This window comes from Dendropsophus ebraccatus, chromosome 1, assembly GCF_027789765.1.
Source record: "Dendropsophus ebraccatus isolate aDenEbr1 chromosome 1, aDenEbr1.pat, whole genome shotgun sequence".
Lineage (NCBI taxonomy): Eukaryota > Metazoa > Chordata > Amphibia > Anura > Hylidae > Dendropsophus > Dendropsophus ebraccatus.
Window position 1 is genome coordinate 140,971,150 of NC_091454.1, and position 27,784 is coordinate 140,998,933.

Genomic DNA, 27,784 nt, shown 5'->3' on the forward strand with positions numbered 1-27,784 from the left:
TTCAAGGGCAGTGGAAAGGAGGAGGATGGCACTGTGGCTTCTTGGTTATCCTTGCAAATCCTTATTCTTTGTGTTGCATCTTTATCTTGCATGCATCACTACCAGCACAGTGTACTAGGGACTAAAGACCCTATTCCACGGGTCGTTTAGAGGAGCAATATCGTTCGTATTCGGCCGATATGAACGATATTCGTCCCGTGGAATAGAGTGCAACGATCAGCCGACATCGTTCATGTCGGCTGATCGTTGCAGTCGCTTGTTTTTCAACATGTTGAAAAACAAGCGACTGATATTGCAGCGATCTGCTGCCGTCGCTCCTATGGGCTGCCCGGACGATCAGCGATCCCCCGGGCAGCCCCCCGCCGCCCCCCCTAATAGCGCTCGTTTGCTCCTCCAAACGACTCGTGGAATAGGGGCATAAGGATGGGTTCACACTGAGGAATTCCCACGGATTTTCAGGCCGATTCCGCAGCACCCTCCTATGTTTTTAACTTTTAAGAGTCTTAAATTATTACCCTTTAAGAGTCTTATATTTTGAATGTGTTCCCGTATTTGTGACTGTTATTCTTGTTTTTGAAAATCTGATTGCATCATTAAATCGTTAAGTGATGAGAAATATACTGCACACTATGTGCCACTTATTGTTTGGGATAAACTGCTTATACAGTCCATATACATAAGCAGCTTCTGTCACATCTCTGTTCTTTCTTTTGTCTCTGCTCATGTATTAGGAATGAAAGAAGGGGAAAACAAAAACAAAAAAAAACCCCACCAAAATGGATTCTACTTCAGACTTTATACAAAATGGATCATGACTTCTTTTATGTTTGTTTTTTTATTTCCTTTATGATAGAACCCCTTCTACATAGTGAAAAAAGCAACCACCCCACTTTGTCCCTTTGTCCACATAAATAAAAGCTGAGATTTTTACTGTAGAAACTTTGCATACATTATTAAAAACCGGAAAATTAAAGTGTCATGTCTGTCAATAAAACTTTTAGTTTAAAATCCACCTAAACACTGTAAACAACATCGGCCTTTGTGACATCAACAGCTTCTGCCTGCTGTCCCTTCAGCGGATGCTTTGGTTCAGGTACTGTACAAACATATTTGCAAGTTGTGAGATGTTCTCATTGGGATGAAGTTTGGTGTAACTGATGAACTGTTGACGAAGCCTCCTCAGCTCGGACATATTTAGGATGCGTGGAAGCTGCATGTGGGATTATTAAGGAGCACACTATAAATATTAAAGACTTGTTGAAAACTACAGACGTAAATGAGATGTAGTCAAGGTTCTTTGGAAACCAATTTGTGCACTATTTCTGTAGTTCTTTTCATGGAAGCAGATAAATCATGTGCTGCTATTAACTGGCCCATGATAATTGCTAGCAACAATTGTTAGTAGAAATAACAACACTTAAAGGTGTTGTAGCATGAAGCATACATGATAAAAAGGATGTATACCATATACATATATGTAAAAAGTATTAAAAAATTGTTTTTTTTGTAAAGTACTTAAATAACGGTAGTGTTTTTCTCCCCAATTTATCTGAGAAATAGTGTCCCGGGCCTGGACACTTCCCTCCTAGCATGCTCTGCACCTCAGAGCCAACATCCATCTCATCTTGTAGTATCTGCCCATCACTGGCTCAATCAACTTCTGCTTTACAGTGTAAACAAAATATCTATCTATCCATCCATCCATCCATCTAGATAGATTAGAAAGAGAGATGAAACTGTGTTTCCTTTTCCATATACTGCTCAGGAGACTGTCACTGTTCTGTTCTGGAGTAATGTCAGTAGTGGGCGGGTTTACAGATGAAGTTTTACAGCTTGTCTGGCAACATGAGAGAGATCATGTGATCTCTGTCTCAGAAGGGAGGGGGAGGAGAGAGGACCCAGAGTGGACCAGGAAATAAGGATTTTCTGCAGCTTTAGGCTATGTTCCTACACAGTATTTTAGTACAGAATTTAGCAACCAAAAATAGAAGCGGACTCAAAACACAGAAAAGACCATGTTCACACTCTGTTGAAATTGAGTTTTTTTTAAAACAATGTCTGTTATTTGCCATTAAATGGCAGCCATCCACTAAATTTCAACAGTGTGTGAACATAGCCTTTCTGTGTTTTCAATCCACTCCTGGTTTTGGTTGCAAAATACTGAGCAAAAATACTGTATGGTAACATAGCCTTAGGCCATGTTCACACTATATATAACACTGGCAATTCTGTGACCCAGGCGTTACTGAGGATCATCCCAGCTGTACTGCAGTAGTGGCCGGATGATCTTCACTTCTGCTAGTTGCTGTGTGCACCCTCATCCGAATTCACTGGTGCACGCTACATTGTGTGAGCTGACAAGTTCTCAATGAATAGAGGCCGCACAAAACTGACATGTGAGTGTTTTGCGTGGCCACTTGTAATTCCATGGACGGCAGCACAATGTTAGTTTCATATTAATCACAGACATTGTTGCAAATCGGCAACAAGGGCCGTGATAAATATGAAACTTACGTAGTGTGAACATAGGGTGTCAGTCACGATGTGCTGCAGACAAGCCCGATTCATGTAATAGAAACCTACAATAAACCAGCTTGAATTATGGGTGGGGATTGAACAGGGTTAAATCTTCATTAAGTGGAGTACCCCTTTAATGACACAAACCCTTTTAAGGGGCTGGCCACCTTTACACACATTACGTAAAACTCGAGTAATGTTTATGGTAAGGCACTGACTGACAGAAAGTGCACTTACAGGGGCCTGCTTTTTCTTCTTATGCTACTTTGCCTTAGTAAACATTTAAGTGCAGGAAATTTTCCAAACTTTGTTACTAGCCAACTATGTTCAGACCACTAAGGTGATAGTGGCCATTATACCCAGTCAGGCATTGACATGCCCTTTTGATAGGATACTGACATATTTACTGAATCTAAAGGGGTAATCTGAACAGCCCCTTATCTGTAGACAGCATCATTGCCAATCTACAGTTGCCCCTGCCGTAAAGCATGCCCTCTAAAGGAATATAGCATATCCATTAAGGACTGCATACAGCATAACTGGAAATAACCTAACCAGAAAAGCCTGATTCACACAGTACTTTACACATATTTGGCAATAGCTTCACTAGTGCCATAGTCTTTAAGAGTCACAGTTTTTTCAAAGGATATTTTCTCAGTTGCTCCTGGCACCATAATGATATCTCCCGGAACACTGGTCTTCTGGGCACTTAGAATAGCCTGTTAAAACCAAAAAAATATATACTATAAATATAAAAAAAAAACTGTAAAACAATGAACATAAAATTCTGTCCTGTTTGGTTTCCTTTTTTTTTCTTTCTTCTAATTAACGCCTTACGGACATGGCCTATTTGGGGTTCCAAGGTCAACGCTGTTTTTCTTTTCCATTTCTTGATTCTGAGGCTATGTTCATACAATGTAAAAATAAGTGTAAATCAACAGCCGTTATTAAAGTTATTCACCAAAAAAAATTATGATTAGTAATATACTCGTATTAAAGAATCTCAAGTCTTTCAGTATTTATCAGCTGCTAAATGTTGTACAGGAAGTGGTATTCCTTTCAGTCTAGAGAGCAGGAGTGGTTTTCTATTGGGATTTACTACTGCTCTGCACAGTTCCTGACATGGACAGAGGCGTCAGCAGGGAGCACTGTGTCAGACTGGAAAAAATACACCACTTCCTGCAGGACATACAGCAGCTGATAAGTATTGGACGAGTAGATTTTTTTTAAAAGACGTAAATTACAAAACTCTGGCACCAGTTGATTAGGAAGAAAACATTTTTTGGTGAACTACTTTTAATGAACTTGAACATTAATGATTGTTATTAGAACTTATTTTTACATTGTGTGAACGTAGCCTTAAAGGACAAGTGCCATGAAAAACTTTTTCCCAGTAATTGAAGCACATTACAAAGTTATATAACTCTGTAATATGCTTCAATCACCTATCTGCCTCCCTTCCCTGTCTTTTCCCCCCTCCACCCCCCACCAGGAAGTGTCCTGACTCACACAGACCTGATTACTGTCGTCACCGTCACCAAGCTCTTCTCTCAGCTCCTTCTCCTGTTACACTAGCCTCCCCCCCTCCCCTGCCTTGTCAGGTGACAGGCTTGCTCAGCTCCCATTGGCTGAACAACTGCAAGCCATCACTTGTCACATCTCACTTGCTTATCTTCCCTCAGACTGACTCCGGCACATAGGCAGCTCCCCCCTCCCCTCATACCCTCTCTCCTGGTGCCGTGGACTCAGTGAAGGAGTCATGTCACTAGAGAAGATAAGCTGAGCAAGCAGAGTCACCTGACAAGGAGGGGGAGGGGGAGGCTGGTGTAACAGGACCTAGAGCAGCCCTCCTGCTGATGACTCATCCTCACAAGAAGGAGCTGCCTGGTGACAGTGACGACAGTAATTAGGTATGAATGAGTTTCTTACACTTCCTGGTGGGGGGTGGAGGGGGGAAAAGGCAGGGAAGGGGGGCAGATAGGTGATTGAAGCACATTACAGAGTTATATAACTTTGTAATGTGCTTCAATTACTGGGAAAACGTTTTTCATGGCACTTGTCCTTTAAGGCTTTTTATTTGCCCTCTTACTTGGCTATCAGAGCCCATTTTCTGCAGCACAATCTGTATCTTTTAATAGCACAATTTGGAAGTACATACAATAACTTATCTGTTTTGTGGACTGTTGTTGTTCTGGTGATACCGGAAAAAAAAAAAAAAAACTTGATATGGGTCTGTAGCTAAAAGAAAACACTATGACCCTTTAAACATGAGCAAAAATTTCTAAATCATCTGATGCCAGAAAATTACTTTTATAAAAAAAAAAATATTTCCTTGGTTCTGGACAGTACCCAACATATAGGTAGCAGCAGAGTGAACTGAATGTCAGAATAGAATAGACTACACAATTTTCTGCAGGACATACAGCAAGTAATAAGTACTGGAATGTCTGAAAGTTTTCAAAAAGAAGTAATTTACTAATCTATAGGACTTTCTTGAACCATCTGTTTCAGAAATCCTTCTTCTTTTCCAGAATACATTCATGTTTAAAGCATTTTTAAAGCCAGATACTTGTTGCAAGCTTATAGCAACATTATATAGCGTTTGATTTGTGGGCTTTCAATGCTATTTTGTGATTATTGTTGTTTTTTTTTTTATCAAAACACAGCATATAGCAGATGTTGTTCTCCTTAGACTTTTCAATAAAACTTCAAAAAACTTCAATATTTAGAAAATTGTCTAAAAAAAAACCTCACATTCTCTCTCTCTCACAAAAACAAACAGTTACTTTTAGTAGCAGATTACACTTACAGTAACAACGTCCTGTGTCACCTTGTCCAACTCATGTAGAAAGTTTGTTGAGGACAAAGGTTGCTGTTAAGGGGGAAAATAATAGGTAAAGTTAATTAAATCATGCATCTTAATGGTGTGTTTACACAGAGATATTTATCTGACAGATTTTTTTTAAGCCAAAGCCAGGAATGGATTTGAGAAGAGGAGAAATCTCAGTCTTCTTTTACGACCTGATCGCTGTTTATAGTCTCATCCTGGCTTTAGCTTAAAAAATCTGTCAGATAAATCTGTCTTTGTAAACGCACCTTAACAGTAAACATATACAGATAATTTTTACCCTAAAGACAATGGGGGAGATTTATCAAAGTGGTGTAAAGTAGAATTGTCTTAGTTGCCCCTAGCAACCATTCAGATTCCACCTTTCATTTTCCAAAGAATCTGTGAGGAATGAAAGTTGGAATCACTTTACACCATGTTTGATAAATCTCCCCAAATGAGCTATACATTAGAAAATCATGTCGTAAGCCTGTGTGTCTCAGCATAAAAGACATTGACTACTTTTTATGTCTTTCTGTGCATGTATATTTACATGGAAGGAACAAGGTCTTATATATATATATATATATATATATATATATATATATATATATATATATACACAGTGGTACCTTGGTTTAAGAGTTAACTTGGTTTAAGAGCGTTTTGGTTTAAGAGCTCACAGTTTTTCTAAATTGTGACTTGGTTTAGGAGCATTGCTTTGGTTTAAAAGCTCCCTGTACTGGTTGGGAGCGCGAATGGAGGAGGGGCATGGCCTGCATAGCGGGGTCTACAGCCCTGTACTCTGACCCAAGAAGTCTCCCTCACCTTCCAAATCATAGCAGATCCGCTTCAGGCTGGGGCTTGCATCAGGGGACAGGACTGTGGGGGTAATCTCTGCATAGCTGTAACCCCTCTCTCCCTGGACAGAGTGCTGCTATACTGTGCCCATATCTGCCTTGCTCATTCCTTCATACTCCCTGCAGTCTTTCTCAGCCCTTGTGTTTTCCATCTTCTCCATTACTGTACAGTAACTTATAATATCACATATTCTGCTGTTTCTGAATGTTTCTGCTGTTTCATTAGTTTTACATGTTATTCAGAATAATAAATCATTATTTTGGGGTGTGGAACCAATTGTCTGCATTTCTATGAATTCTTATGGGAAAATTTGCTTTGCTTTAAGAGTGGATTTGGATTACAAGCACAGTCCCGGAACGAATTATGCTCGTAATCCAAGGCACCACTGTGTGTGTATATATGTGTATATATATATATATATATATATATATATATATATATATATATATATATATATATATATATATATATATATATATACACACACATACACACACACACACATATATATATGTTAGAGATGTGCGAACCTCGAGCATGTTCTAGTCGATCCGAACCCGAACTTTCGGCATTTGATTAGCGGTGGCTGCTGAAGTTGGATAAAGCCCTAAGGCTATGCGGAAATCATGGATATAGTCATTGGCTGTATCCATGTTTTCCAGACAACCTTAGGGTTTTATCCAATTTAGCAGCCCCAGCTAATCAAATGATTATATATATATATATATATAATATATATATACACACATACACACACACACACACATATACATACATACGTACATATACATACACACTAGTGTTCAAAAGTTTGGGGTCACATTGAAATGTCCTTATTTTTGAAGGAATAGCACTGTACTTTTCAATGAAGATAACTTTAAACTAGTCCTAACTTTAAACAAATACACTCTATACATTGCTAATGTGGTAAATGACTATTCTAGCTGCAAATGTCTGTTTTTTGGTGCAATATCTACATAGGTGTATAGAGGCCCATTTCCAGCAACTATCACTCCAGTGTTCTAATGGTACAATGTGTTTGCTCATTGGCTCATGTTCACACATCTGAAAACAGTCTAGCTCGTTACAGAAGCTACAAAACTGACCTTCCTTTCAGCAGATTGTGTTTCTGGAGCATCACATTTGTGGGGTCAATTAAACGCTCAAAATGGCCAGAAAAAAAGAACTTTCATCTGAAACTCGACAGTCTATTCTTGTTCTTAGAAATGAAGGCTATTCCATGCGTGAAATTGCTAAGATATTGAAGATTTCCTACAACGGTGTGTACTACTCCCTTCAGAGGACAGCACAAACAGGCTCTAACCAGAGTAGAAAAAGAAGTGGGAGGCCGCGTTGCACAACTAAGCAAGAAGATAAGCACATTAGAGTCTCTAGTTTGAGAAACAGACGCCTCACAGGTCCCCAACTGGCATCTTCATTAAATAGTACCCGCAAAACACCAGTGTCAACATCTACAGTGAAGAGGCGGCTGCGGGATTTTGGGCTTCAGGGCAGAGTGGCAAAGAAAAAGCCATATCTGAGACTGGCCAATAAAAGAAAAAGATTAAGATGGGCAAAAGAACACAGACAATGGACAGAGGAAGACTGGAAAAAAGTGTTGTGGACGGATGAATCCAAGTTTGAGGTGTTTGGATCACAAAGAAGAACGTTTGTGAGACGCAGAACAAATGAAAAGATGCTGGAAGAATGCCTGACGCCATCTGTTAAGCATGATGGAGGTAATGTGATGGTCTGGGGTTGCTTTGGTGCTGGTAAGGTGGGAGATTTGTACAGGGCAAAAGGGATTCTGAATAAGGCTATCACTCAATTTTGCAACGCCATACCCAGTGGACAGCGCTTGATTGGAGCCAATTTCATCCTACAACAGGACAATGACCCTAAACACACCTCCAAATTGTGCAAGAACTATTTACAGCAGAAGCAGGCAGCTGGTATTCTATCGGTAATGGAGTGGCCAGCGCAGTCACCAGATCTGAACCCCATTGAGCTGTTGTGGGAGCAGCTTGACCGTATGGTACGCCAGAAGTGCCCATCCAACCAATCCAACTTGTGGGAGCTGCTTCTAGAAGTGTGGGGTGCAAGTTCTCCAGCTTACCTCAACAGATTAACAGCTAGAATGCCAAAGGTGTGCAATGCTGTAATTGCTGCAAAAGGAGGATTCTTTGACGAAAGCAAAGTTTGATGTAAAACAATGTTATTTCAAATACAAATCATTATTTCTAACCTTGTCAATGTCTTGACTCTATTTTCTATTCATTTCACAATGTATGGTGGTGAATACGTGTGACTTTTCATGGAAAACACAAAATTGTTTGGGTGACCCCAAACTTTTGAACGGTAGTGTGTACATACATACACATATATATATATATATACACATATATATATTTATATATATATACATACATACAAAAAACAGCCACAGCCTGACTATAAAACCACTATTTTGATACTGATTAAGGTTCACCTTTACACTTTACAACTAAATGATAAGCAAATATGAATTACACACCGTTTGTGTAGACTGGTTGGGTGGAGGTGCTTTCCTTTGGAAGATAGCATTACCGATCTGTTCTAGGGGAAGCACATCATCCTTATGTACAGTAAAGAGAGGGCTGTCCCAGCGATTACGAGAATCTGGAGCCTCAAACCTCTGCACCAAAGCATCAAACCTGTCAAAGGATAGTTCAAATAATGAAGCCATGTCTGTGTGACACTGATGACTGAGAGCATTAAAGCGACTCCGTACCCACAATCTGACCCCCCAAACCACTTGTACCTTCGGATAGGTGCTTTTAATCCAAGATCTGTCCTGGGGTCCATTCGGCAGGTGATGCAGTTATTGTCCTAAAAAAATACTTAAACTTAAACTTGAAGCCCGTGCCAAACGGGAGCTTTTGTGCCCTAACTTTGCAACACCCCTCCATCCCATCTCCCCATCCTCTTCATCATTGGCAATCTGCCTGGAGCATTCCTTCCTATTCCCCACCTGTGGCAGCCCGGAACATGGTCTGGTTGTTAAGGACCTGTGCAATGTTCAGCATGGAGAAAATGTTTCAGTGGCATTCCTAATGACGAAGAGGGTGGGGAGGAGGGACTGAGGGGTGGTGCAAGGTTAGGGCACAGATACTCCCGTTTGGCACGGGGCTTCACGTTTAAAAGTATTTTTTTAGGACAGTAACTGCATCACCTGCCGAATGAACCACAGGACAGATCTTGGATTAAAAGCAGCTATCCGAAGGTACAAGTGGTTTGGGGGAGAGGGCAGATTGTGGGTATAGAGTCTTTAAATTATATGACAGCCATGATGTAATCCAGGACATCCACTAACAGACCTCCAAACCCAATTCAGCTAAATAAAATGTCATGGCACATAAGATGCTACTGAGGCCTTAGTGTGAAAGTATGCATGCCAAAACATTTAATCCTAAAACAAACAAATGGGACAAACTAAACTACACAAGCTGGCAAAAGAATGAACTATTACACAAGATCATATGTATTCAAGAGTATCCCAAGGACAAGCATGCTGAACCCAAATAAATTGCTCAGAAGGAAATTGAGCTGGTGCCTAATACAACAGACTCAAAGAGCACACAAAATCAATTCCTGTCCAATCCTAGGATATACTACATTTAATGAGTTTTCCTGTCATTATTTGGGACTTTGCATTTATTGGAAGGACAGTCCCATAGGGTGAAGCTAATTACATTCTATCTGAAATACAAATCAATCCTACATTACGTGGACGCTGCTTTGGCTCTGCACACATAATGTCTCTTTAGGCACTTTGAGACATCTTTGGACACAAAGTGAAATATTAAAAGTAATAGGCTTCATGCCAACCCAAAATCTGTATAGAGAATAAAAACAAGCAGAGTAATAATATAAACCAGACTATTAATCTGACCATAAAGTGGCTGATACTTTTTTCAGCCTTTTTTATCCTCAGTGCCTTCTGTAATAAAGCAGTTACCATAAATGTATTAAATATTAAGAAGTAGAAAAGTGATATAATTGTTTTTCAGAACAAGTTACTTTAAATTAAAAATGACTTGAGATTCTGGATGCCCAAGACTAATCCTTAAACATCTGAAAATCAGTCTTCCTCATCTGCAATTCAAAGAGTTCCATGTTAAAATAAAAGACGTACAAGAATTCCAGCAGCCGTTGATGGCGGCTTTGAACTAACCAATTCAGAAATCTCTACAACCCCCTAGAGAGAGGCTCACGCTACCACGCATTTCAAGCCCGATTCTAATGAATTATTCTCTGTTTGCCTTCAAGGCTAAATTATATTTTTTTTTATCGGTCTTGAAAAACAAACGGCGAAAGTAGCCCAATCCAGAGAAAGGAATATGAGTAGCTGATTTTACTATTTGCAGGCAAAAAACGTATTGTAAATAGACAGCTTCTTCACTGTGGAATAATGATAATGGAAAGTTTTTAACTCTATCTTTGCTGTTGAGCTAGTTTGAGGGGTCTTTCTTTTGCTATACATGTCTCAGTTCTGTCTTTTCAATGTATAGGCTTCTATTACTTACACTGCTTGTGTATATTGGTCATCTGGCTGCCTGTCCTGGTTCCAGCTGGAGCTGAGGTCTGGAGATGTTAGACAATGAATCTGCAATAACACAAGAGTATTTCATTATCATTTTTTATGGCGCCCTGGGACTTTGTCCCTAGGTTAAGAACCACAGAGTAGACCCTACTTAGGCTGGGTTCACACTACATTTTTGCAATCAGTTTTTACCATCTATTTTTTGCAAAAAAAAAAAAAAAAAAAAAGATGAAAAAACAGATGCATTTGTGTGCATCTGTTTTGATCCGTTTTTCCATTGACTTCCATTATTTAAAAAAAATAAAAAAAACAACACTGATCAAATCAGATCAGTTTTTTTTAACGGACACAAAATGAGGTTGACTGTTTTTGTGTACATTAAAAAAACGGACCCAGGAAGTCAATGAAAAAACGGATGCACACAACTGCATCCTTTTTTTTCATCCGTTATTTGCAAAAAAAAAAAAAAAAACAACAGATGAAAAAAATGAATTGCAAAAATGTATTTGGAACCTAGACTTAGGAGAATATCGAGAATATAACAGACAAGATAACATTGCAGGACACTGGTATATAGAAGACCCATTAAATTCACGCTGCCAAGCAGAATGCCCAAGATAAATATGGCTAACCAAGAGGACAATTCTTTAATACACCGACAAGTACAGGATTGAAGTGTTGCAGTTTTGCATTCCCATTGTTATTGTACAGCTGCTTTAAGTTTTAAGTGTAGCTTTTAGACTCCTACTTTACAATCAAATTGGCCTACAGCAACAAGAAATCTAAAATGTGATATATTTTATCCTATTAAACAAAAGACACAAACAAAAAGTTTTATTCATTTAAAGAGTACCTACCTGTCACTAAAATGTCATCAGGCATATCAAAAGTTATTGATCGCAGGGGGTCTCAACTACTAAGGAGATCAGGGGATATGGCTGGGAAGCAATCTCAGCATCTGAATGATCGACTCCCAGGCTGCTCGCTAATTCAGACAATGTGGTCTCATAGACTTACATTGCCGGAATTAGCTGCTCAGGAGAGCTGCTGACATGCTATCTCCCTGGCTATTTCTCCTGATTACAGTGGGTCTCAGCAGTAAGACCCGCTGTGATGAATAACCTTTCACATGCCTGATGACATTTTAATGACAGACACACTTAAATTAATAAAACATCTTGATGATAAAATCATTTTACTCTTTATTTTGGAGGAAAGTACCTTTAGGTTATGTTCTCACACAGTTTTTTCAGACGTTGTTTGCTTTTGGTCCATTATTTAGGCCATTTTTGCAGCAGTAAAACAGTTTCATGGCTCAAAATAATAAAGTATGTTCCCCCACAGCCCTTTTTTGGCAGTTTGTGGCCAGATATTGTCTGTTATTATGCAAATGATGACAGTTAAAATAAAAATTTTCCCATCAAACAGCCAAAAAAAGCTGAAATCTGAGTGCGTCCCCTACTGATTCAGCCAAGTCCAGGCTTCCCAACTTGGAATCCATATGAATTCTACATCAAGGAAGTGACATCCCTTTTTTCTGTGATCTGGCTTTCATATCCATGCCAGAAAAAAAAAAAAACACCTGGACCGTAACGCATTGATTCCCAACAGGAAACAGAATCCAGAATCTGTTTTCTCACCGATTTTTCTGAAGAACCCATGTAAGTCCCCTTTACACTTCAGAAAAATCTTCAGTTTTTCTTATGAGGAATTCCTGCCCCATAGGGCTGCATTGAACACTGAAACCCTTCAAGATTTTTCCTAAAGGGCGCCTGTTCAAGAAATTATAGAACATGTCTTCATCAGGATTTGCTGAATGGATGGCCCATAGAAGTTTATGGAAGCTCAGGGAAGACTTCATCAGATGATTTCCCAAATGTAAAAAACTGACATGGACTTGTGGTATGCTATAAATGTAGGTGCTCCATTACAGCATCATACATTTTATTTATTATTATTATTACACATATGAAATACAAACTCAGTATAGAATAATTATCTGATAACTGGCTCAAAAAGGAAAAAATACTAATAAAAGTAGTATCATCTCATACCAGGCAGTGTGGGGTCTGTACATGTTTGATAAGACAAAACAGCTCATACCTATAACCTGGAAAAGAAAGAGGAAAAAATTTACTTGCTGTACTCTATTACATGATAAAAAAAAGATCACAATTTTATTACTTAAAGGGGTACTCTGGAGAAGATTTTTTTTTTATTTTCCAATACCTTGCTTTAATAAAGTTAAATTACTTTGTAATATAAGTTTATTAAAGTAAATGCATTTTTTTTTAAATTAACATTTGCACTTACATTGACTGGCAGCAGTAAGGGATGACTTGGACCCCTCTGCTGCGATCATCATTTGTATCAGGAACTGTGCATATGTAAATAAAAAAACTATACATTTAATTTTAATAAGGCTATATTACAAAGGTTACAGTAGGGTGCTCCAAACCAAAACAAGTGTCAAGACAATATGAAGAGCATAAGTGTAAAATTCGCCACTCACCACTATTTCCTTTTCCTGTTCACTTTGTGGAAAGCCTGACATGTTAAAGCAACTCTGTACCCACAATCTGACCCCCCCCCAAACCACTTGTACCTTCAGATAGCTGCTTTTAATCCAAGATCTGTCCTGGGGTCCATTTGGCAAGTGATGCAGTTATGTTCCTAGAAAAAAACTACTTTTAAACTGGCAGCCCCGTGCCCAACAGCCGTGGCTTAGATTGTGTATGCATTAGGCTGGCACAACCTCTCTGTCCCTCCTCCCTGCCCTCCTCATCATTAGGAATGCTCCAAGAAGATTGTCTCCTATTCATCAGCTGTGTCAGCACAGCACATGGGCTGGATCATTAAGGCAACTGTGCAATGTTCAGACAGGAAAAAATGTTCCAGTGGCATTCATAATGATGAAGAGGGTGGGAAGGAGGGACAGAGGGGGGGGGGGGGGTGCAAAGTTAGGGCACAGATACTGTAGGCCCTGGCCATTGGGCACAGGGCTGCAAGTTTAAAAGTTGTTTTTTAGGACAATAACTGCATCACCTGCTGAACGGACCCCAGGACAGATCTTGTTGGATTAAAAGCAGCTATCCGAAGGTACAAGTGGTTTGGGGGGGGGGGGGGGGGGTTCACATTGTGGGTACAGAGTCACTTTATCTATTTATACAAATAGGCAATCTACATAACTTATTTTATTTGACTGCTTTTAAAAAAATGAAAACTTAAAAAAAAAAAAAAAATGTTTTTAACACCTAGATGACCCATGCCATAAAGGTACAACATGGGTGCCTGACACCAGATAACCCATGCCGTACCTGTATGCCTTTATTAAGTAAAGCTTACAAATGCTGGCTTTAAAGAAGGGATAAAGCCAGGGTGGTGCGTTAAAATATTAAACAAAGTATTCTTACCCGGCCCTGTACTGGGGTAAGATCAGTGATGGGGCGGTACACTATGACAGAGCTGTTAAGACAGTAGTCTTGTGTTGGTTGAAGAAAAAAGACGAAACGCAGGAAGTCCCGAACAGTACAGAGTGCCATAGGCTCAATGCATCCATCAATCAAATGACCAGGACTTCCTGTGTTTGGTCCCCTTTTTTCAACCAGCACAAGACAAAAAATCTGCCTTAAGGAGACTGGACCTGGATTTCTGGTAAGTATAGCTTTACTTTAAAGGATAACTAAAAAAAGAAAAAATATTGAATGTAAATTGCAAACTTGCTTTGTGTCACATTCCCTGTTGATTTAAATGTTAAAAGATATAATGACAGTAACACTAAGAAACATCCCTAGGGTTATGTCAGTCACAAATGGAGGTTGTCCAGAGAAATGTAAAACCTGTGTTCTCTGCAATACCGTTTCGGGAACATGCAGAGCTCCTTTAGACTAAGGGTTCTTTTATACGTCCAAAAAGAAAGATATTCCAGCAAAACGTCAAACTAAAATCCAGGCTTTATTCAAAAGAAAGCTATAATAAGATTCACAGACAAGGTGTGGGCAATCCAGCCGAGCAACACAACACACAGATGTAAACCTAGCATTAACATTACACACTTATTTATAACAGGCAGTCTTCTGACCATCTTACAGGGCAAGGTTCACAAGTACAGGAAACGTTTAGACAAGAGGACATTGTAAACTCAAACCTGCAACACAAGAGCTAATAAGATATGAATGAGTTTCCATGCTGAACAGATCTAGTTCCTTTATTTGCATACCTTTTATAATGCATGCTGCAAAATTATCAGAATGTCATACTTGTAGAGAAATGTTAAAGGGAATGTCTTGTATTTATTTTTAGTTTGATTACTTAGAGGGGGGTCCTTTATATGGGTGCTGCCAAAACTGATAGCAGCTTCTGTGTCGACAGACCCAGGCTCTTCATGCATCACATGGCTGACTATTTACCTAAAAGGAGTGGCTATATGCAGGTTCTATACTAATCTCCAGTCTGATCGTTTAGCATTTGAATGCCGGTGGATGAAGTTGGATGCAGCCCTAGGGAGTCCAGGAAAACATAGATACAGCCATACACTGCATACATTAGTGAGGCATCCTGTGACTGGGAGTCAATCATCTACTAGACACTATAATTACTGTAAGACATTGAAGTAGTCTGAGGATCTTGTGTAACAATCACAGAACCCACTAGTGGTTGCGTAAATAATAGATGGCTTGGAAATTAAGCTGCAAATTGTGATTTAACACAACATTGCTTATTTGCCTTAGCCGGCAAACTGTTTTTAATTTGCACTAGCCCAGATAGATCATAGGGCTGGAAATTAGAATTGCCTTTACAATTTCCTTTCACTGTTATTAGGTAGACAGTGTATAGAGCAATTGTTATTCTTCCTATACAGTATGTGTTATCCTTAGTGACAGCTGAATACAGGTACAAATTAAAGCACTGGTGTATGTGTAGAAATGATTGATTCTGTATTACATATAAGCACACTCTCTAGAATGTCGCCAATACATCTCACTTTTGGGTAAGGATTGCATAAATACCATTATTTGTGGGCTTGTTCCGTCAAAGTTAAGACTGCTGGAAAGTTTCTATGCACGACTATAACGTCTACAGGCTAACTTCCCCCAATTCCATGAAACGATAGGTTTATCAACATTTGAGGGGACCTGTCACACTGAAAATGAAGCCCAATCTTCAGACAGATATATACATTGGAGGGGGTATTAACTCTTGCACCTGGCACAGATCAAGAGTCGGAAAACTGATCTGAGCTTCACTGCTAGAGGGACCTGGCGTTACCGTAGTAGGCGTAAATTGTAGTGTAAATGTATGTAGCTCTGCACTGAAATTTATTAAGCCGTGTGCACCTCTTAAAGGGGTACTCTGGAGAAAAAAATGCATTCAGATCAACTCATGTAAGAAAATTACCAAATGCAGCTCTTGCTTCTGCCCACTGTGGGGGACATCACTGCCAACGTGGCCCAGCCTCCTCCAGCGCCAGCCACTGCAGAATTCAATTGTCTACAGATGCCTGCTCTCCGGGAGGCAGGGTACACTGCTCCCGGCCTGCCCCTGCAGGCCTCCCCCAGCTCATCCTCTGTCAGTGGGAGCGCCAAGTTCAATTAGCCACCGCTGAAGACACTCTGGGACAGGGCCCTGGGAAGACTCCCTCAGCCCCCCGCTGCCAAATTCAAAAAGCTGCACCTCCCAGCTCTTCTCCCTCGCGAGGGACAGCGCCGCCAGCCTGCATCAGCCCAGGAAACCTCCTACAGCTTGCTGACCACTATACTACTGAAACTGAGGAATGGACCCTCTTTTTACAAACTGCATCTGTGTTAAATATCAGAAGATATGGGGGGGAGGGGGGTGTCAATAGGGTATATTTTCCGGCCACTCCAAATCTGCTGCTGAAATCTATGGCCCTTGTGATGTTGAAGGAGCTGGGGGTGGTGGGGTGATTGGATTTCTGCCTCTATGGCCCAGGCCTGGTGAGAGAAGGTAAACAGACTTCACTGCCATACTGCGCCTGCTCCACAGAGAGGAAAAAATGGCACTTGTGGCACATCTGTATCATCCCGCAACTCCTGCAACATCACAATGGGCATAGATTTCAGCACTGGATGGTGGTGAGGAGAAGGTTACAGGGACAGAAATGACAGTGACCACCAATGATCAAAAGGAACACATGGTACTGCAAACTAACAAGACAAATTGACCCCTTTCCCACACCTGTCCCGTTGAAAGTGTACCGGATCCCCACCAATGTAAAATAAGAACCAGCGCCGGCTTTCCCGCGATGGCGCCGTTCTATCCGTGGGTCAGATTAAAGAGAATGTACCTGATGGTACATCCTCTTTAAAAGTGGCATAGAGACACCATTCTTAATAAATCCCCTCCCACAGTTTTGTGGAAGAAGTTCCAGTTTGACTTACCATTGATAAATGTAAATTTCCAATCACTCTTGGCTAGGTTGGCAGCTATCTGTGGATAAGGATGCATAGACAGTGCATGGACTACTTTACCCAGTTATCCTAGATCTTTTCCCACACACCTATAAATCAATCAGCTCAGCTCCTCCAGCTCTGTAACATTACACCTGCAGATTGGACTGCATTTTTAGCATGACAAATTCCCTTTAAGTTTAACAATGGCAATCTTAACTACTTTACAGAAATCTCACAAATCTCGCTTTTGAATTATTATGTATGACAGTGCAGCATTTTAATTATTTAGCTCTTGGCTTCAGGCTGCCAGAAACTTCAATGGTGTATGTATGATTTATACTGACAGGTCTGTAGATGCTGTAATGTTGTGACCCAATAGCCATTTTACGTAATGTCACAGTTTTATAACTCAATATATGCGTAACCTCAAGTTCACACTTACCTAGTTTCAGTGTTACATGAGTCTAGGAACTGAGATAAGGTTATATGCTTTCACCATCCTCATGCCAGCATATAAAAACCGTATTCCCAGTATAGTCCCTAACAATTTAGTTGCTTTGCTTGATGCCTCCTTGACTACTACTAGATAAGAGAAAGAAAGTCTCTGGTGGAACCTACATCTCATAAGCAGGGACAACTAAGATGGCCATTGGGGACACCATTATGTGAGCTTTCAAAACACTTGAGTGATAAATTGACCCCCCCCCCAAAAAAAAAAATAAAAAAATCTGACATCTATAATTTCTTTACATGACCATTATAAATTATTATGGAGTATTTTAATCTACACACATGCAAAGTGTCCCATATGCCACTAGTTGGCTATGTTTAGGCCAATAAAAAACTGAATTGACCCGCTAACTTAGGTCGCAGTATAGATTGGCATCTCTTTGAAAGGGAATATAAACCCTGCCTTAGTGTATTAAAAGAGAGACTAGTCCGGGACTGACAGCTATGAAACAGAACAGGTGTTATACATGGGGTGAACATGATAGAATATCTAAAGTCTGTAATGATTTGGTTATTACATTATCATTATAGCAACTAGAACAAAGGTCATTCCTCCATACTTCAGACAGAATGTTTTATTGTAATTGGTCATGTAATAAGCTGGACTCATTATCTACACCCATCACTCTTAAATATGTAGTTACCATCTGCGGTCTGTCATATGATCTTCGGCTTGGCTACATTTACCGATAGCATATGCTGCTTAGACTAGTTTAGAGGTTAGACTACAAAAAAAAAAAAAAAAAAAAAAGTGTTATAGTGACGTGTCTGTGTTCTCTCCCCAGCAATCACTACAGTTTTCTCCCTAGTCTATCACTTCTTCTCACTGCAGCGAGGAGGAGTTTGAATGGAGCGATGACCAAGCATGAACCAAGTGCCCCTCTAGTCAAAGTCTATGGGTACAGGATAGTGATCAGGGGCAGGTCATTTATCTATCCTACACATCCTATTGTTATTGTTTGAAGGGAATGTGTCGTAAGACCTACTGTTTAAATCTGACACTTGCTGCCCCTTCTGTAAAGAAGCTGTTTTAGCTGTTTCCTCATTATCATTAAAAGCAGGACTAAGTTGAAATTTAACCTATATTAGATATCACGAATTCACAAAAGGTGACTCCTCCCCCTCTTTGCACAGGTCAGAGTGCATGCCTAGAAAACTCTGCCTCAGAATGCAATAGGGCTGATTTACTAACATGTTCCCTGTCGGCTTTTTGTTCCAATATATTTACAATTGTCCAAAAACCCGCCAAGTGGACTTGTAGTGGGTGTGTCATCTGCAATATTAAGTGGTGTTTTTCTACCAGGTTAACCCAACAAATCTGTCATTTTTGTCCAAAAACCCACCACATGTCGTTTAAACACCCACTGAAACAAACAGATTTATTAAAGAAAGTTTTTTTTCTTACAAAATTTTCTATTCTAAAAATCTGCCACTTCTACTGTGGCAGGATGGTTGGGTTTTGGTTTTGTCCTGTGAAGAACCTTCCAGATTTACTAAGGGTGTACATAGAATCATGTACAGATAATAGAATTTAAAAAGGTATTTGTATTATAAAATAAAAAGAAGAAAGATAAAAAGAAAAAAAAATAGGTAGCAGTATCTGGATTTAATTAGTAAAAAATACATTTGTTTCCTTTATGCAGAAGGCACTGAAAGATAAGAAGTCACCTTTAATATAGTTGAGGGAATCCAGAATGACAACATCTTCTTTATTTAATTTCCTAAAATAGCAGAAAACCATAATATATTTTAGGAAAGGAGAATAAAATTCTTCACAATCTAATCCAGCTCAATCCCCAGACAATGAACACCAACAAATTTGATTTGTTCCGTAGTAAGAGCACTGGTGAAGGAAACATAGAGGGTTAAGACATTACAAAAGTAATTAATAATTTGCAATATTAAGTGGTGGCTTCCTACCAGTAAACCTATTATAAAACTTCTCAAATACAATATATAATTATATTCTCCTGTATGCAAGAAGACGGGATTTGGGCAGAAATCTCATCGAAAGCTGTAATAATTTTATTAGAATTCTGTACATTTCCAAACAGTAACAGTGCTTTCCACTTGTAGTGTATTAGCTAAATGCACATCATGCTATTCCTTTTTGGAGAACTAGAGAGATAAAATATTTGTTTCCAAAAATACAAATATTCATGGTTTGCTATGAACCTTTGTGTTCTCATATAGCCAATACTGATAATGAAACCAATGCCTACAATTGCTTGTGTGTTACCATAATCATATCACTGCATGTAACCCATCCAAAAGGCCTTGAACAAAAATGTATTTTATTAGGACATTTCAACACTGCTGCACAATGTTGCTTCAGGACCATTACCCCACACCTGGATATCCACGGAATGCAACATAACGCAAGGGCTATAGATTGTGACAAAGATGACATGAAACGCATAGGCAAAATCCTCACGTACAACAACACAAAATAGCTGGCAACTTTTCATTCTTTTCACAAACTGGCTGTTTTATGCAATTTGCATAACTCCTACTGACTTGTAAACTGTATGTAAACAGTATATAACAAGCATCATAGTCCAGGCCCCTTCCAGTTAACATGTATGCCAGTCAGCACGGGGGAATAGGTGAGTATTAGATGCAATGACAGGAGAGCACAGGGAAAGGGTGGGGGAAACGTGCCGCGATCCACACTAGGACATGTCCTATTTTTTAGCAGTGCGGGTCGCGGCACGGATCACGTGAATGGCTGCATTTACTTTAATGGTCCCTAAAATTTAATGGGACGTGTGAATGTAGCCTTAGGTGGTATCTAAGCAATTAGGGGAAATAAGGCATAGAATAAACACGAACACATGGGGCAAGAACAATATTTTAATGCTTTTCCTTATATGTAAAATGGTGACACAATTAACCAAAACAAAGAAGAAAACCATCATAAAGAAGAACATGAATTGTTATAATCACCAACATGACCCACAAAGTAAATGATTTTATCACCTTTCAACTTCAGCCCTTAATGCTCCACGTAGATCCTTCTCTTTTCGGGAATCTGTAATACAAAGATTTCATCTTCTTTTCTCCTCATATTAGAATCACAATAGCTAGGCAATGTAGATCTAAAAAAAAATCTTGCAATGGAAATAAGTATAATTTATCAACTATTTGTTATTTCTTTTTTTTTTTGTTTGTTTTAAAGTCCATTCACACATGCAGGATGTGTTGCAGATCTGATGCTGTGTTCTATCACTTAGTTACATTAACATCTGCAGGAGATCCTTTAAGTATGAATGAACCCTTAACACACACCAAAAAAGTTTTCTATTTAATGTCATTGTCTAGTCCCATTTTTCTAAATAACAAATACATTTACAGCACCCTACCACAATGAATATATCCAGGAAACAGCAATTACTACTTGTACAGACGGCCGTCAGTAACACAGGTTTTCATGCCAAGCTTTTTACCTGCATTAATAACATTTCACACTTACCAAGTCTCCTAGCAACTATAGCTACCCAATGTCCGCTCTGATACCTATACAGCCAGCTAATACAAGCAAAGCTGGGTAGTCAGACATCAGAATGCACCATTCATATAGGTCTGTATTCACACTGTTGCCATTGATTCTGTTGTCAGAAGAATCAGTATAAGCTGTTGTGTGTATACAGGAATAACAGTATATCGAACCTTTATATGACTTGTATCCTTCATTTATTTGCAGTTTCCCCCTATCTGCAGACTCAGGCCCCTTTCACACAGGCAAACCATTGTGTCCTACCCATTCCCAGTGCTAATGTGGCCGGTTATGGATGCACATCTCTGGTGCTGTCTGAAGCTACAGGTCAGCGGCCATGGACAGCACTACACTACACACAGAACAAGGCCTACGTTTGTAAGTCAGTTTTCCCTGAGCTCACAACCTGACTGCATGGGGACCAGCTATGTCACTCACACAAACTACCTAAAGAAAAGATGGGGAGGGGGGGTCTCTTTGGCTACTAAATTTATTACGAAAAAGATTTTTCACTGGCTCATCCCACTGCGGACTTTGGGGGCATTTAACAAAACTGAAACAAAACTAAAATTCAGTCCTGTGTCTCTGCTGCTGTAGAGAAAAAAAAACTCTTTAGTCTTTAAAAAGAAGTTCTGCAGGAGCAGAGGTATATATTATAAGAAATAATGTGCCACTTACTATATAAATCATAAAAAACATTAGTATAAATGCTCTCAGCCCGAACCCTCCCGCTTTCATAGTCATGGAAATCCTCAGTGACTTCTAATATTCTTATCATTCATATCTTATTGTGCTTGTGTCACAGAGTTTTGGTGGCGCACACTACAAGAGAGATTTCATCTCTCCAAAAGGTTTTTAGATATGGTCCGAGATCTTTATTGTACTGCAGTGCTTAAGAACCTGACTCATCTGTCATATTGGAGCCCCTAGTGACATCATAGTCAGCACCATGAACCAATGAGCAGAGTAGTCAACCTGAACTGACTTGACAGCTCTATTCCAAAAATATATCCAGACCTTCCACTACCTCCAGCATGAAGACAATACCACCAAGAAAACAAGCTAGAATCACTTCAGAAAAAGAATGTTATTGGCAGATAATAAGTGAAGGAAGGACATAAAATGCTCCAACTTACTAGTACAGTCAGTATATTATAGTGAACCCTGAATGCAGAGGAACACAGCTTCAGAAATATAGGCACAGATGTACAGTATATTGGCGGAAATCTATACATGCTACCTAGCCACGTCACTCTCTTCACACTGCAGACAGAATCCCAGATGACATTGCTCAGAAACTAAGAGCCTGCTGTGACCCCTACTGATGAGCGGTAATTTCCACAGAAACCTAGCAGCAAGTGTATTACTTTATTAATGGGGCGGGGCCTTATCTGTCATGAGGTGGAATGGGCATCTTGCCTCAGGTAGCAGATTGCAGGGTCCCTGAGAGGAGGCACTGATACCTACATGGTGAACCAGTAGCGGGAGAAGTCGCCTTGTGGTGCTCCTAAATAGCACTGTGCAATACAGAAGTGACAAGGGACAGGACCTAAAGTGAAAATACCACTTAGCTTACAAAAAATTTGTTTCTCAAATGACCTGGTCGGTGGCAGCACTGTCCATTTTTCACACCCCTGCCCAGTTCCCGCCATCTGCAATCAGGCCCCCTCGGTGCACTGGATGCAGGCCCAGCATTCCCATTGGCAATAACTGCAGATGGGAGATATCGGAGCGGATGGAGGAGCCAAGTGGTTTGAAAAATGAATCACACTGGCACCGACCAAGTGATAAGTAATTTTTTTTCCATACGCCAAGTGGTACATTCGCTTTAAGCCATGTTCACATGGGGTAAGACACTGGCCGGGTCACAGAACAGCCGGTGTCAGAGAAGATGATCTCGGCCGGTACTGCAGTACTGGCCGGATGATCTTGATTTCTGATGAATTGGGAAGCGGGCGTCCCCGCGTGCACCTACATCCCAATTCACCGCTGCACACAATGGAGCATGCAGCCGCAGCAGCACTCTATTGTGTGAGCTGACAGGTTCTCTGGGGCCGCTATTTAATGAATAGCGGCCGCAGAAAACTGACATGTCTGTTTTTTTGTGAGGCCGGATGGAATTCCAGCCGGAGCACAAACTATGTGTATTTAAATGTCATTCAAATGCAACATATGTTTTGCATAAATCATGGCCGTTGTTGCAAATTACAACAACAGCTGTAATTTATGTAAAACATATGTTGTGTGAACATGGCCTTCCTGCTTTCAACTTGAATAATGTCCCCTAGATAAAGGTCTCTGTCTTCAGATCAAGGATTTCCCAACCCCCTCTGTCCTGTTGCATCGGAGGTGGTTGGAAAGCCAAGAACAGCTGAAGCCAATGAGCTCAACAATTTGCGTAACTTCCATTGACTATAACTCCATGTAACTCGAGAAGCCCTCAAACTAAAAATACATGCGGGTCCCTGAACTGGATTTGCCAATATTGCCAACAACAGTACCTTCCTCCAGTATTGACCCCAATTGCACCCATATAACTAGCTGGAATTATTATATACAGTTCAGTTGGCTGGTTCTGTTATATATTGCAGATTTTCTAAACAAGAAGCTTTACTTTTAATTGTAAATGGGGGAGGGCATTTCATTTTTCGTCTTAGGTAGTATTGAAGCTACAATCAGCCTTATAACAGGTTACTCACCTGCCACTGTCGTTACGACTCACTTTCTTGTCTCTATCTTGCCTTACTGACCACTCAGCTAATCAATAGTTGACGTGTGTCACTGCATTTCATCCTTGTTATGACAGGGAGAGGGGATGTACAGGTGGGTATTTCTTTTCAAAGCCAACTTTACCCTCTATTTTGAAATAAATTGTATTCCTGGACAATCCCCTATATAAATTGTACCCACCTGCATAAACAGAATTCCTATCTACTCCTAGAACATGGTCTCCAGCAATATAAACTTTTCTTCCCTTCTGCTCCAAGTGTTCCTTCAGCTCTAATGCTCTACGACTCTTTCCGCTGCAAGGGAATCCGCACATCACAACAAGTGGCATTGTTAGAATCAGCCTGCTGGAATAAACACATCAAACTATCAGAGCAAAGGCAATACTTAACAAGCTCAAACCTGAGCATTTTAGATGTACTTTATGGTTCTTATTAAACAGATCAGTTTAAAATGAATATTTCTATTTTTTTTTTAAGAGAAACTAAGGGAGCCACATGTACAGTACTGTAAAAACACAACCTACATTCAGATCCGTCTAGCATTGACATATTGTATACTAAATAATAAATTCCACAGAATTTCTACTACATGTGACCTTTCCATGTCACGTTACCTATGTCCTCAGCATAGGTCACATTATTATACTGGTCAATACTGCATAATGACTATATGAATAATAAGATTTGCAACTTTTCTAATGTACAATAGAGGGGATTTACTTAAGACTGAAATTTTCTGTGTCGATCTAGAGGAAATATACATTGAAGCATATGTGACAAATTTAATAGCAGGCTCTTAATAAACAAGTAGCATCTGAATGCCACAGAGATATACATCAGTTACAAGCCAATGTAGATGTCAGATCCAGTTTATGTCAATTTCTTATTAAAGTGACTGTACCACCAGGCTCAGGCTGAAGCACTGGAGGCGAGCCGACTCACCCTTACTGGGAGGAAACCCTAGCCCCTCTATGATAGGGTTCCATTGATTCTAATGGAGTCACGTCATGGAGGGGCTGGAGTTTCTTCCCACTAAGGGTGGGTCGGCCGGCCTCCAGTGCTTCAGCCTGGGCCTGGTGGTACAGTCACTTTAAGGGTAAATTCACACGGGTGGATCCGCCGGGAGTCTCACGCACGAAATCCGCAATACACATATTATTCTTATCACTATTAAAGGGAACCATTCACCCCATGGCCCCCGGCAGAAACTGACATACAGTGACATAAAGGTCAATATACTTACCACATCGCTCCCGGTCCCGTCCCGGATCCAGTTGTTGATACGGAGAAATTGGCGATTCTTCTTCTCGCGCCCATTATGGTAATGAGCGCCGCCGGGTCTGAAGTCCAGCCTTCTCCCCGCCTCCGACACTTGATTGACGCCGGGTCCTCTTCCTCCTAGTCTTCTTTCTTCTCGACGGATCCCGCGCAGGCGCCGTGACAGTCGTTTTCAGCGCATGCGCAGTTCACAATTGAAGCCACTCCGCAGCTTCACTGTTTACTGCGTGTGCGCCGATTGTCTCGAACACGTATCCTGTTTACCGCGCATGCGCAGAAGAGGTGACGAGACCATCGCAACGGCGCCTGCGCGGGAATTCGTCAGAAGACTGAAGACGTCAATCAAGTTCCAGGAGGCGTGGATGGGCGGCGACGAGAAGAGGACCTCATGAATAAGTTGGACTCGTCCGTCGTTTCCTATGGAGGTTGGACTCATCTCAGCTCATTATCATAATGGGCGGGAGAAGAAGAATCGTCGGTTTCTCCGTGTCAACAACGGGATCCGGGACGGGACCGGGAGCGATGTGGTAAGTATATTGACCTTTATGTCACTGTATGTCAGTTTCTGCCGGGGGCCACGGGGTGAATGGTTCCCTTTAATATGTGTAGTGCTGATTAGCTGCGCATTAGCTGTGGATTTCGTGTGTGAGACTCCCAGCGGATCCGCCCGTGTGAATTTACCCTAAACCTCCTCAAAATACTGCTGCCCCTCACTCACCTGGAGTAGAAAGGACTTTATAAAAATCCAACCCATGTGCCCAACTTCTTGGTCAATGTAGTGTTTGCCATGGGACATACTAAAAAGCATGAACAAAAAAAAATGAACATTATTTCCAATGGGGAAAGATGTAAAATGAGGTTTTAATTGTTTTTATGAGTTAGCTAGACCCAGAATAAACAGGATATAAATGTAGTGCACAGTGGAATGAGCGTATATACCATAGAAAACAATGTGTAATACCTTATTCGTGCAAGATAGACCCGGAACGAACAGGATTTATCTGCAGTGCACAGTGGAATGAGCGTATATGCCATAGAAAACAATGTGTAATACCTTATTCGTGCAAGATACACCTAGAATGAATAGGTTATATCTGTAATGCACAATGGAATGAGTTTATATACCATAGAAACCAATGTGTAATACCTCACCTGCCCCAGATACACCTGGAATGAATACCATATATAGTGAAATGAGGGTGTATTCCATAGAAAAAAAGGTGTAGTGCTTTCCCCGTGCAAGATAGACACAGAATGAACAGGATATATCTGTAGTGCACAGTGGAATGAGCGTATATACCATAGATACCGATGTGTAATACCTTACCTGTACAAGATATACCTGGAATGAATATGATCTATAGTGAAATGAGGGCATATTCCATAGAAAAAGAGGTGCAGCACCTTGTGCAAGATAGACCCACTGTGCACTACAGATATATCCTGTTCATTCTGGGTCTTTCTAACTCATAAAAACAATTAAAACCTTACTTTACATCTTTCCCCATCGGAAATAATCTTCATGTTTTTTAGTATGTCCCGTATACCACAAATCCGAGGACTTCTACACACACTGCTAGTTCAAGGGTGAAAATAATGGCCCCAATTTACTACCAGACTGTAAAACATCCCAACTGTACATAGACTTTGGCGCAATGTGACTGCGCCAGAATGACAAGCCACCAGATTGCATGGAAAACACGAAAAAGGGGAGGCATCTTCCAGATTTCCTGACATATTTATCAATTCTTTCCACCTAAAAAGTGGGTTCCATCATGGTTTTTCACAATGGAAGAGCAGGAGACCACTACACATTGTAGGAATAAATGAATGACAGCTGTACATATGCTGCACCGTCCCATCATCTGAAGCACAAGGGAGACACTAAAGTAACACATATGAGAATAAATAGGAACTACTAAGTGGTGGTGTCCACCTATAATCAGTAGCAGCCAGCTAAAAGAGTATATATAATTATACAGATACTGTATACCAATAGTCATCAGAACACAATGGCTTGCAGCTACTACTACATAATCTACAATGCAGCATATTAGTCTGCAGTAGAGACTTGCTACAACATGGCCATGTGGAACAGTGGAGAACTAAGAAGACAGCAGCAAGGGAGCAGACATACCCGACTGTAACGCGTAAGAAGACTGTCTGACCATAACCAGCGGCACATGGGAGAAACAGGAAGCCAAAGCTCAGCGAGGAAGGTGATAGGAGGAGAGGGATCACGTGAGCGGCTGGGATGGAGCACGTGATGAATTGTCATTGTAGTGATACCTATGTGATCGGAGGAGACAGCGACCAGTAGAGGCGGAGCGGGGCGGGGCTAATAGCACGCCTGCAGCCACTGTGCGCTATGGGGAGAGCTGCCTGTCAGTCAGGTATATAGATGGTGCTAGGCAGGAGAGTATGTACAGTTCTGCATGGGGTTACCCACTATATGCAGTGGGATGAAGCATATGTATATCATCAGGGTAAATAACATATACCATTAGGAAGGATATGAAGTGGCATGATAAGGATATAACGGGGCAATCCAGGCGTACATGGTAGATCTTA

The 27,784-nt window shown here is 40.5% G+C and overlaps 1 protein-coding gene across 4 annotated transcripts; it reads right to left on the minus strand.

Moving 5' to 3' along the window:
- Positions 1-816: 816 nt before the first annotated feature.
- KTI12 (KTI12 chromatin associated homolog) lies at positions 817-27,436 on the minus strand. Of its 4 annotated transcripts, none has more exons than XM_069980292.1 (11): positions 27,351-27,410; positions 25,932-26,010; positions 24,117-24,277; positions 20,690-20,741; positions 19,379-19,431; positions 12,842-12,897; positions 10,771-10,850; positions 8,739-8,898; positions 5,327-5,389; positions 3,166-3,236; positions 817-1,214 (listed from the first exon to the last, which is right to left on the minus strand). In XM_069980292.1, exons 3-11 carry the CDS (start codon positions 24,262-24,264, stop codon positions 1,073-1,075), a joined length of 825 nt encoding a protein of 274 aa, XP_069836393.1. In that variant the 5' UTR covers positions 24,265-24,277; positions 25,932-26,010; positions 27,351-27,410; the 3' UTR covers positions 817-1,072. The 4 variants fall into 4 exon arrangements, with proteins under 4 accessions (XP_069836393.1, XP_069836375.1, XP_069836402.1 ...); XM_069980274.1 differs by having other exon boundaries at positions 24,117-24,280; XM_069980301.1 differs by lacking the exon at positions 25,932-26,010 and having other exon boundaries at positions 24,117-24,280; positions 27,351-27,436.
- Between the last annotated feature and the right edge of the window lie 348 nt (positions 27,437-27,784).